General features: G+C 43.2%; 3 protein-coding genes across 3 annotated transcripts; 1 reads left to right on the top strand and 2 right to left on the bottom strand.

Annotated features, from left to right (window-relative positions):
• Positions 1-380: 380 nt before the first annotated feature.
• PKNH_0114600 (tRNA pseudouridine synthase, putative) lies at positions 381-2,203 on the bottom strand (the record flags this gene model as incomplete). The annotated part of the gene is made up of 2 exons (XM_002257600.2): positions 381-489; positions 633-2,203. The coding sequence occupies 2 exons, from the start codon at positions 2,201-2,203 to the stop codon at positions 381-383; spliced, it is 1,680 nt and encodes a 559-aa protein (XP_002257636.2).
• Positions 2,204-3,845: 1,642 nt separating this feature from the next.
• On the bottom strand, positions 3,846-10,250 carry PKNH_0114500 (conserved Plasmodium protein, unknown function; the record flags this gene model as incomplete). The annotated part of the gene is made up of 1 exon (XM_002257599.2): positions 3,846-10,250. The coding sequence occupies one exon, from the start codon at positions 10,248-10,250 to the stop codon at positions 3,846-3,848; it is 6,405 nt and encodes a 2,134-aa protein (XP_002257635.2).
• Positions 10,251-11,556: 1,306 nt separating this feature from the next.
• PKNH_0114400 (peptidyl-prolyl cis-trans isomerase, putative) lies at positions 11,557-12,309 on the top strand (the record flags this gene model as incomplete). The annotated part of the gene is made up of 1 exon (XM_002257598.1): positions 11,557-12,309. One exon carries the CDS (start codon positions 11,557-11,559, stop codon positions 12,307-12,309), a length of 753 nt encoding a protein of 250 aa, XP_002257634.1.
• Positions 12,310-12,348: the final 39 nt, after the last annotated feature.

Here is a 12,348-nt window from a genome sequence, read left to right as displayed (position 1 = left end):
CCTTTCCATGACCACATCGCGTTGCACCTGTGGATATTTTGCACCACATGTTTTTCCTTTATGCGTCTTGCGCAAAAATGCATCGATAGAAATTTTTGCATCAACTTAAATGAACTCCTATTGACATATATGATCAATGCGTGTAGTCCTTCCTCCCCCTGTTGGGATGGTTACATAGGACAATTGGATAGTTATACATTTGGATATGTTGAAAAAGATCATTGTTAAGGCCTCCCCTGATGAAGGATGGACGTGTGCCCATCGTCAAAGAGCACTTAAAAAGGTGAGTACCCACCTAAGTAGTAAGTAAAAAGGAATCAAAACGAATTAACCCCCCGGAAGAACACTACGTTTCTTTCCCATTCACTTTCTCCATGGCCTCATACTTGGTCGGTCCTCTCACAGCTTGGCTTCGCATCTCCAAGTCTATCCCTCATGAAATGGTACACAAATGGGCGCTTGTTCATTTTCAGCATCCAGTCCTTCCACCTGCAGGAAAAAAAAAAAAAAAAAAAAAAAAAGCAATAAATCGTGAACGTATAACGAGTTGTATACGAATGTGTTGGTTGTTATGGGGATTTCTTTTGTCCTATCCGTTACACGGTATCTCCTCCCGTTCCAACCCAGCTTACACGTTACTTTGCATTTTTTCGATAATGCACTTGGCGACCACATCCCGTTTGAACATGAGAATTTCTTCAGTCTCCTCGAAGCAGATTGGGGGGCTCTGTGGGGGATTGCACACCTTCTCATTGTATGCATTGAAGTACGGGCAAATGAGCATCAGACCTTCAGCAGGGAACAATGAAATGGGTACATACTCTCCCGATTTGAGACAATAATAAATGGAATTTACAGATGTAGCTTTTCGAAAGGTCTCGACAGATAAGGTTAACATTTTTCTTATTTGGTGCATTAGGAAAGACTGACCTAATATTTTCACAGAGACGAAATTGTAGTTGAATAGGTTAACTGTACTCACATCTAAATACTTGATAAAACGGAAGGTCGTTTGGTCTACTTTGTTTTTGGTGAAGCAGTGAAAGTTGTGATACCCTGCGTAGTTTTGGACAATCTCAAAGAAGGCGTTCAATTCTTCTTCCGTCAAGTCTTCTTTTTGTTCCTTCACGGTAAGGATGTCATCCCAGGTATTTTGTTTCGCTGCCTCGTCTGCACAGTTTTTCCCGGCCGATTCATCTTCACCCTTCTGATCAGCTACTTTATTTTCACCCTTCTGATCAGCCACTTCATTTTCACCCTTCTGATCAGCCACTTCATTTTCACCCTTCTGATCAGCCACTTCATTTTCACCCTTCTGATCAGCCACTTCATTTTCACCCTTCTGATCAGCCACTTCATTTTCACCCTTCTGATCGACCGCATCGCGCTTCCTCCTCTTAAGCTCCTCTACGCGCCCATCCATCACACGCAGAGCCTCATCAAACACATCCCTGTACTCATCCCTCACAACCACCTCACTCAAAACATACACAGGGAAGAGGTACTCGTATAATCGGAACGAGCAGAACTTCCTCGCATCGAAGCTCTTCGTTACTCTGTGCATGCCAAAACAGCGAATGTCTTCCGGCAAGTGCTCGTTCAGAAGGTGCACAAACTTTTTTTCCTTTTCTTTCCGTTCCGCTAAGGCGGTGCTTTGGGTGGTAGCATTGTGGGTGCGAACCTCTGTGGAAGTGGCATCTGCGTTGTGGGCCGCGTCACCATTCGCTACTACGTCTATCGCTAACGAGTCTGTCGCTAATGAGTCTGTCGCTACCACGTTTTCCGTTACCACACCAACTGCACCGCCCGCCTGCCCACAGTTCAAGTCTACCTGGTACACAAACACGTTGTACAAGGCGTGCACGCCGAGATCCGTCCTGGCGGAGCGCGACTGGCAAAAATTGAAATCCTTCTTGCAGCCACCACGTCGTCCCACGCCGTTCATCTTGATCAGGGTTCTCTCTATCTCGTTTTCGATGGTCATGCAATCCTTCCCTTGCCCCTGGCACCCATGATACCTGCTCCCCACATACCCAATGCACAGGGCGTACTTTTTCAAATTAGGGTGTCTCTCCCGTGGAGCAGACTCATCCCTCTCATGGGTTACGCATTTTTCGCATGTTTCTCCAGTATCACCCCGTCTTTTCTGCCCTTCCAACTTAAGCCTCTTTATCCTCTCCTTGTTCTTCTGATAATTATTCATCCTCTTGGGGGCTCCATTCTTCCGTTCGTTCTGTGAAGAGGGAAGGGGAACAGAGAGACCATGTAGAATTGGAGGGTGTACATTTGGTAAAGTCGAGTTCCACTACTTACGTTGCGCTACTCGGTTGTATTACACATGGTGTGTTACACCGTGATATGCTTTTTTTCTTTTTTTTCTTTTTTTTCTTTTTTCTTTTTTCTTTATTTTTTTTCTTTTTTTTCTTTTTTCTTTTTTTTCTTTTTTTTCTTTTTTCTTTTTTTTCTTTTTTTTCTTTTTTTTCTTTTTTCTTTTTTTTCTTTTTTTTCTTTTTGAGGGGAGCGTCCCCCTAACTACGGTATCATACCATTTTCTAAACGGACAATTATTTAGGACAAAGTTTTTAGCTCTTGCTCCTCTTGATGGTGCACCCGTCGACCGAGTGGACGATGTTTTTTTTATTTTATTTTTTTTTTTTTGACTTTTCTATTTTCCCGAACCGGTTACTATTATCCGCGCAAGTTATATGTTCACTATCGGCGTGTGGAAGTGTCCTTCCCGTTGCCCTATATGCATAGAAGCGTGAACCTTCCTTGCGCATCCAAACTGTTCACGCAACAGTGTAAATAACCGCCCTGCTACTGTAATGACATAAACTTCTTTGATTCCCAACTTTTAAAAAAGAGGAACTGCCAACTAGAGAAGGGACGCCACTAGACGAACGCTCTCTTCGTGAGACCCCTCCCCGCCGACAAAACAATTTACTTAAACGATGCAAAAAAAAAAAAAAAAAAAAAAAAAAAAGTAAAAAGGGAAAAAAGAAAATAAGAAAATAAGAAAATAAAGTAAAATAAATAAGCACGAGTAATGAAAGGGATCATTTCAAAGTCCAGTAGTGGAAAGAATCTATCACCACTGAGCGCCTCTCCTTTCGCTCGTCACGACCGCAACTTGTCCCCGCGTTCGCTACGCACATGTACCAACTAGTACACAAATCATTACGACAACGCCGTACGCCCAATAACCTAATCTTCAAATGGGTCCACAAGAAGTTACATATAACGGGGTGTAAATGCAATTCAAATACGTACATGTTTATCACCCCGTTGCGCGAGTCCAAATAAAAGGGCTGACTTCCTCTTTCTTAAAAGTTCTACATTGCCGTAGCCTGAAAGGACTTACCGTTTGATGTGTTCTTCATTTACTTTCCATTTTTTTTTTTTTTTTTTTTTTTTTTGCCAACAATTGACAGGGCCACTTCATCGGAACAGTGTTGACTATTTGGTCCATTGGAAAAAAAAAAAAAAAAAAAAAAAAAAAAATTACAAATTAAGTAGGGCACAAATTGGAAAGCGCAAAAAATATCGGGTGAGCTGCATCTAAAGCCGAACTGTGCGCACCTCCCCCCAGAGGCGGAGCCATTTTAGGTTTCACAGATGCTCATGCTAATTTATATAAGACGGAAAGAAGCCCCTTTGTACATGGGTGCAGGAAAAAAAACTACCCCACCTTTATATAGGATAGTGAACAGATTGCAGATTTTGGAGACAGATCGTTGTGTTCTCCTTCCCTCTTTGCAAATTCCAACGCACGTCCATCCAGGTAGCCCACTTGTTCCAATTCAGTGCTTATCCGTTTTAGCCCATTCAAATGCATCTGTCGACTGTCACTCCTTCACGCTACTCTCAAACAAAAAACAAGGGCTCCACAAAAAGTCGCTCGTCTGGGTCTGAACACTTTTCTCCAGATTCTTATGAATAGCGTGGCTTTCACCGAAGGTCTTTCCGCAGGTTAGGGAACTGCGCTTCACAGCTGTACCCATGTTGGTGGGTTCTCCAACTGGCGTTCTGGAAGCCACCATGGTACTTGTCCAAACCGCTTTCCTGACCAACTCCCCCATCGCTGCGTCATACGGACAATCTCGTTCTAAGGCATTCCCCTTCAGTATAGAACAACTTTTGGACCTTCTGAAAATATTTACTCTACTTGGCCGCACCCCTACATTCCTCATAGGAAGTAGTACAGACTGTCGAGAGAAATTATTTGGAGTTTTTTTTTTTTTTAATAAGCTTCCTTCATCTGATGTCCCCGCGTGGTGTACCATTCTGGTGATCACGCTTCTGTCTCCATTGGGAGTGGCAACTCCCTGAGTGAATATTCCCCCACCACCGTCGTTATTTCTTCCTCGTGGAAAAACCAAACTTTTCGTCCTGCTCAACAGGTGTGGAATGCACTTGACACTGTTTCCAACCGAGTGAGGGTAGGGACTACAACCACCAAGGTTAAGTTTTTTTTTACAATCATCTTCCTTTTCACCAAAGCTAACACATCCTCTGCTCTTCGGAAAGAGGCTCCCATAAATGTCATTCACGGAGAGCGCTCTGAAGAGGTAGTTTTTTTTTTTTTTTTTTTTTTTTTTTTTCCCTTTAATTTTGCTTAGGAAAAAATCTTCTACAATTGATCCAAGTTCGATCCTTCCTTCACTGGCACGTAAAGATGAGCACTCCTGGTCTCTGGTAACCTTATCAAATGGGGAACTCCAAAAACCTTTTCCTTCTTCCTCATCTGGATATGCACCTTTTTTCCTATTTAAGTGGGGTACGTTTTGCTTCACTTGATTAATAACATTTTTTCTTTCCTTGACATTCATCACCTCTCTTTCGTTGCATGTAAGAAAAAGCGACTTCACATTTCTGGTGTCGGTTTCTTCTGTGCTCCATGTAATTTGTCTTCTCCTCTGAGGGGGGAAGTTACTACCTTCATCCTGCTCAATCGTTCGTGTGGGGGGAATCTCCTCAAGGGCCTCTGCCATGGGAGCACTTCCTGGTGGACTGTCGTATTCAGTTCCATCGGGATGACACCCCCATATATCTTCCCCTTCCTGGTTACCACCAAAGAGGCTCCTTTTCAAGCTGATCCGATTTATCCTGTGATCTACCACGTACTTCTCCAAATTAAGTGAGAAGGAAAATTTTCCGCAATCGTGCTCGTTTCCCTTGCGTAGGCTCCTTCCACCCTCAACGTAATCCTTTGGCACTTCCCCTGTGGTTTTCTGCAGGTCTGGGTCCCACCGCCTCCTCTCCCTTCGAACACGCTCATCACTTTCAACACGTTCAACACGATCAACACGATCAACGCGGTCGCTACTGTCACTGCTACCACTGCTTAACCCTCCTAAGGGGAACTCCAATTTGTCCGAATAATGCGTCTGGTGAAACTTATCTACATCGTCTACATCGAGTGATTCCTTTGTTCTCTCCTCTGTCCATCTCATTTGATCACCCCTTTCGATATTCACTGTGTGTACCGTTTCGGGTTCGATCCCTATGCTAGTTCTCTCATGTAATTCGTCTTTCCATTCCCCCCACTTCGCACACTCTCTCATGCCTCTCTCCTTTTCCCCCTCGACAGGGCATCTTTCTTTCTGAATAAGCTCCTCTAGGAAAAACACCTCTTGGCTCACTTCTCCTAAACAGTGGCTACTATCAGGAACGTTACTTCTTTGCATAACTTCTGAGTGAAGAAGTACACATCCAAGGGGAGGAATTGAAATAGCTGTTCCTTCCCTTCCATCCTTCATTGCTTCATCAAACGGATCTCTTTTCTCTCCCTTTTTAATATTCCTTTTTAGAATCATCTTTGTGTGTATTTTACTTAGGTATTTTTTTTCTAACTCTTTTGTGATGAGTCTCTCATTGGGGTCTTCTCCTCCAGGCGTAGAATCCATTTTGGGCGTTCCTCCATCTTGGTGGCTATCCCTGGGGGAGGTCGTCTTGGATTGAGTGTTTGGTAAGGCTTCCTTGGCATCGCTGGCACGCTTCTCCGTTTGGGCGGCATCTTCAAAGCAGTCCTGTCCTTCAAGAAGTACATCGTCCTTCATCCTATCCCTCTTTTCTTTCTTCATCTTCCGCAGATCATCTCTTTTCCCACTGCTAACATATTTAACCCCTTTAACCCCTTTAGTTCCTTTCTGGGTTTTCCCTTTTTTTTTGTTTTTTCCCACCGGGACGCCTCCACAAAGTGCGACACTGCACCCGCTTCGAACCTTAAAATTTGCATTACTTCTTTCCGGAGAAAAGATACATTCTTGTATCACATCCCCCACCACATCACACTTGTGTATATTGCACGTTGACCTGTTCACAGCTTTTCTCCCCCTGTCGGTGTTTGTAAGTGCCTTTTTTGTTTTCTTCCTAATTAGCATTTGCAACACAGCATATGAAGGGATTTTTTTTTTTTTTTCCACATTTTTTATATTCCCCTTATCATGGTGCATTTGGTAGTTATTTCTCTTCACCTTTTTTTTCTTGTCTTTTTCAATCCACATTGTCTTACCTTTGTGATTCACTAAGGAGGTGGAACTTTTGGATGGGTGACCACTCCCTCTCGGTGCGCCTCTTCCGTCGTCTCTTTTTTTTTCACGCTGATATCTTTCCTCTTCATTGTTATTACCCACATGGGGAATCACCTTTCTACTGGTACGATTCGTTTCTACTGTGGACGCGTCTAATGGGTGTGTGTTCTCCATCCCCTGATTTTTGGTTGGAGCAATTTTCTCACAATGCTGAGGCGGTTTTGCTGATTGGCTACATTTCTTCTGTTCCGAAATTTTTTTTTTCTTTACTATCCTTATTTTTTCCTTTTCCTTTTCTTCTTCTTTTTTTCTTTCTTTTTTGGATTTTTGGTTTTTGTTTTTTTGTTTTTTTTTTCTCTCTTCCTTCGCCCTTGTGGAATGTTCTCCAGGATTGTCATTCTGAGCTCCGTCGATCGACTTTGTGCCAATCCTCTTCGAAGCGGAGTCCTTCACACCTGCACCGATGATGGGACCATCTGTGTGAAGACGGGGATGACCACTACCTTTCTTCTTCACAGTTTTGTCTCTCCGCTTCGCTTCAAATGGGAAGTTGTTCTTGCATTTTAATTGTTGTTCAAAACGACTGTTGTTTGGATTCTTGTTGGAGCTCTTGTTAGGGTTCTTGTTAGGGTTCTTGTTGGTGATGCCCCTTTTCTCCCCACGACTAACCACAGGAGAAGTTTCCTCCCCTTCCATGGACATTCCACCACAAGGATAATCCACCTGGAAGTTTTTTCTTAGCTTCTCTGATGTTGTTCCTTTCACTTGGGAGACTCCTCCAAATTTGATCGACTCTTCATTTCTGTTTCTTCCAACACTCATAGCGATGGTATCATTCGTGTTTCTACAACACTTATTGCTAATCCTTCCTTCCGGTTCAACGGGGGGTACTACTAAGACCTCACTGAATTTTTCCTCCACCTGCACCATGTTGTCTAAGTACCTCTCTTCTCTCACCAAATAATTCAAGTTGGAATTTTGAACGAACTTTCCACGAGGACACTCCCAAAGGGATGCTGAAGTGGAGTTGCTTCCATTGTCCAGGTTAAATGGATCTATATAAACATTCCCCTCCTCGCTGTGGTCTAAAAAGGGTTCTATTAAACTGTTCCTATTGTTTTTACTGGTGTGTGCGTCATCTGTGTTTCGGTCCGTCTGCCTCTCCCCTTCATTATCGCTCCTTCTATGTTGTTCAATATTTTTTTCACTTCTCCATAAGGAATGATTTTTCCTGTTAATGTCATTCACAATTTGGTGTGTATCCCTTTTGAATTTTTCATCACCCATGGTGAAATTAATCCCCTTGGAGATGCGTGTACTGTTTTTCTGTGAAGTACTCCCCATTTCTTCTTGTCCCAACTCGGGGGTGAACCACCCGGTAGACTGCTCATTTGTACGTTCCTGCTGGTGGTAGTTATTTCCTTCTAATCCATGTATCCCCTCCCATTCATGAATCAACTCTTTTACAGGAGAAACTTCTTCATCTACCTCTTCTATTGGATGAGTTCCCTTCCCCTTGTCTGCCTTTACAAAATGAGAAATGGGTAGAAGGTTACCTTCCATACATGTGTGGCATTCTGTCGTCTGTCCCTCCAATCTGTTGTAGATACATCTTTGCTCTCCGTCAAAAGTATCCTTCGAATTTATTCTCTCGACGTAGCCATTCATTTTCATCTTTTCCGAATCTTGCGAAATGAGGAACAGATCATCACTTATGTTTAGGAAGTGGTCTTCACTATGACAGGACAGTGCTGAATAATTTATGTGTGGCTCCGCTTCGGTCATGTATTTGGAAATCTTGCGTGTCATCTGTTTAGATGACTCTCTTCCCACTTTCATGGCTATATCATTTTCCGGAGAACCTCTCTCATGTATGGGAAGCCTTTCCATCCTTCTTAAATCTACGTAGTTGTTACTGTAACATATTTTAATTCGTAAATCGTTCGTAAGTATCAGGGGGTTCACAGCCCTCCTTTCCTGTTCTCCATTCAAGCTGTGTGACCTTCTCTTTCCGATGACCACAGATTCATTCACTGGAGAGGCGATCCGTGTGATGGAGTTGCTCTTCCCCTGGATGGAATTACCAGATGAAGATGGGACTGTCCCCACCATTATTTCATCACTGCTCCATGTGTTGATCTTTATAGTGCTCCTTTCCCTTCCCTTTCCACAGTGCGTAACGTGGTCATAGGTACATGGTTCATTTACTTCATATGTGTTGCTTGAAAGGGGGTGATGTAGCAACGAGCTCTCCTTCTTCTCACCTTCCTCCTCACTTTCAGGTGCATCCCGATTGTACTCCCCGGATGGGCTACCCACATAAGCGTAGACGTGCGTGTTCATAACGCCGCATCTCATCTCTCTCTCCAACTTTCTTGGAACCCTCCCCCCTGTGCGACTCCCCTCCAATTCCCCGAGAGCACTTCCCGCCGAGAGTCTTTGTCTAAAACTGCAGAGAAGTTCCTGGCGCTTGTCGTCTATGCGACTTCTGACATTGGCGCTAGAGTGCCTTTCTCCTTTGCCTCTTTCGTCGTTCCATTTTTCTTTCTCGTCCTCTTTAACGTTTTTCCTCTCGCTTTCTTTCACTTTCGCTTTCTCCCTCTTGAGACAGCCGAGGGAGGTCTCTCCCCCTCCCCTGCTCCCCATCCTTATGGAACATGTTCTCCCAGCGAGGGGGGGGCCATTCTTCCTGCAGCTTCTCTTTCCTACGTGCATCTTCTCACTCCCCGTAATGTTTCTTCTAACATTGGCACTGCCAATCCTTTGGGGAATCTCCCCCCTTTGCTCATGCTTCCTCCCTACGTGGTTCATCCTCTTCGGTGGATTCTTCACCACCTGTTTAATTTTGTTAGGTTCTATCCTTTTATTCGTAGCGCTTTTCACACTTCTCCTACTTTGGGATTTTACCTGGGGGACATTTTTCACTCTCCCCCCTGTGGGAATCTTCCTGTGCACACTTCTTGATAGAGATTCATGTTCCCCTTTCTTCCATTTTGTCTCTCCCCTTAGAGGATTGCAATGAAAGGGATGAGGAGTTCCCACTCTACTGATTGTTCTTTTCCCGAAAGATGCTTTACAATTTTTTGTATACTTAACGCATTCCTTAACTTGTATCTGAGACTTTATCTTTTTATTGCATCTTTTTATTATCATCATTTTGCATTCTCTTTTTAATTCGCTCAGGGGGGGTTCTTTCCAGTTATGTGTACCTAGTGCAGTGGCTGTTTCTCTCACGCTGGGGGATTCCACTGAGTTCTTACCAAGTTGGTTTTTCTTCTTCAGTCCGTATCGGGCGCCTAGACAGGGGTCTAGTCGATGGTCCCAATGAGTACCAACTAAAAGTGTACCATTCGAAGTAGAAAGCCCGTTTTTTTTCCAACCTACACTTGTCTTCTTTCTTTCCATTCGAGTTTCTCCTTTATTTTTCGAATCATTTTTTTCTTTTCCAAAAGGGGTCTCCATTTTCTTCAGTGCGTTTTTCTTCCGCCCACTTGAGCTAAGCGACTTCGCCTTGCTCACCATTATCCTGTTTGTCCCTTCCCCATCAGTATTTCCACCTTCCATTGTCCAAACTTCTTCCTCCTTCCATGGATCCAACTCGGTGATAGAAATTGTGGGACATAAATTGACCTGTTCCCAGTAGATATTCGCCTCCCTCGACCCCGACTCCTCTTCCTGTGGCTTCGTGTGGTAGTTGCGGGTGCTACGTACGGTCATGTCTCTTATTCATCTTTTGGGGGGGGGACAAAAAAGTTGTACAAAGTAGACATACAAAAAAAAAAAAAAAAAAGTTGTACAAAGTAGACATACAAAAAAAAAAAAAAAAAAAGGTATACAAAACACACAAACAACGTTCACACAAAAAAAAAAACAGTGAACAAGTGAGAAACTTCGCTCCCTCCTTTTTGGACAAAGTACTCCACTGAAAAATCGCTTAAGACTTTCTCCAGGGGAAAATTGACAAGCTTCGCCAGGAAAGCAAAAAATTGGGAAAAAAAAAATAACAAAAAAAGAACAAAAACAAAAAAAAAAAAAAAAAAGAAGGAAGAAAGGAATGAACGGAATGAACAGAATGAATGCGGAAGGGGGAAAAAAAAAAATAAACAATTACTGTGCGAACGTTCCTATGCTGCGCACTACATGTCGCGTCTCGTGAGAGGAAGCCACACTACATTCTTATTGTGAAAAAAAATGGGACACGCCAAGGACGCACGCACAAACCAGTTGTGCACGCCACGTGGTTCCCCTTGAAGGTGGTGATTAATCCCTCTGTCGTAACGACAATCACAGCGACAGTCGCGGCATTCGGACAGGTATCATTACTAAGAACCTCACATTTTACTATACGGGCCTTTTCCATAGGAGGGGAAGAAAAACCTCACCATGCTTCAGATGGAACAGTAAAGTGTACTAGGGAGCATACATGCAAGTGACAAACAAACAGGTGGAAATACATTCCGTCATTTTGTGCACCTTTCATTGGAACCGCACACCAATTGTAGGCCGTGGCGGGATACAATATATATCGTGAGGCGGAACCGGGGCGTTGCCGTGGCAAATTGGGTAGTGCCCAGTTCTGGGCGCACAAAAAAAAAAAAAAAAAAAAAAAAAAAAAAAAAAGGAAGCAGATTATAAAAAGGGGGGGTAACCAAATGGAGGAAAATTGGATAGGCACAGAAAAATGAAAACAAAAGTGGAGAGGAGCACGGTGGTGAGAAAAAAATAACGCCAACGAAAAGTTGACTGTTGCTATTCGCATGTGGAGGGGAAATGTCAGCCAAGTGATTGGTCCCCACCCACCATTAATGAAAAAAAATATATATATGTATATGTATTTTTTCCCCTTTTTTTAACTTTTTTTTTTTTTTTTTTTTTTTTGATCCCCCGTTGAGACGCTTCAAGAGATGCTCCAAACCCCCCCTCCGTAGCATCGCCAAGCGGAAATGCAAGAAAAGGTACCTCCCCCCAATTTTTAGTTACGTCAAAGTTCCACAGTTTGCGATAGGCCTTCGCAACGGAGAAGATGAAAAGCAGTAGAGATGATCCGATTGGGGCGAGCCCAAATAGGGATGGGCAAGAAGGGGGAAACCCCAACCGAGAAAGTCTCAACGCAAGTTCCTCCAAAGGGGAGGAGGATCGAACGGAGCGACCATCAAGCAAACGCAGCAAAGGCAAACAGGTCGATCAATTAATCATGGAAGAAGCAGACGAAAACACAGTCATCCCTTACTACCTATCCAACCTACTAACGAACGCATCCAACCCAGTGGTATTTATGGACATAAATCTGGGTAACCATTTCTTGGGGAAATTTAAATTCGAGCTCTTCCAAAATATTGTCCCCAAAACAAGCGAAAATTTTCGACAGTTCTGCACAGGAGAATACAAAGTAAATAACCTGCCCGTGGGATACAAAAACACCACCTTCCATAGAGTCATAAAAGAGTTCATGATTCAGGGGGGGGATTTTGTGAACTACAATGGAAGTGGCAGCTTAAGTATTTATGGAGAAAATTTTGAAGATGAAAATTTTGATGTAAAACATGATAAAGAGGGATTACTCAGCATGGCTAATAGTGGGCCCAATACAAATGGGTGTCAGTTTTTTATTACCACGAAGAAATGTGAATGGCTGGATGGAAAGAATGTTGTTTTTGGAAGGATCATAGATAGCGACTCATTAATTTTGCTGAAAAAAATTGAAAACGTTTCTGTCACACCTTATATTTATAAGCCCAAAATTCCGATTAATATTGTCGAATGCGGGGAATTGTAACAAGTGGAGAAGAAGGGGTGTATGTGTACAGGGGTTATT

The sequence above is a fragment of the Plasmodium knowlesi genome (assembly GCF_000006355.2).
Source record: "Plasmodium knowlesi strain H genome assembly, chromosome: 1".
In the NCBI taxonomy this organism is placed as follows: Eukaryota; Apicomplexa; class Aconoidasida; order Haemosporida; family Plasmodiidae; genus Plasmodium; species Plasmodium knowlesi.
This window is presented reverse-complemented; position numbering and strand designations above follow the sequence as displayed.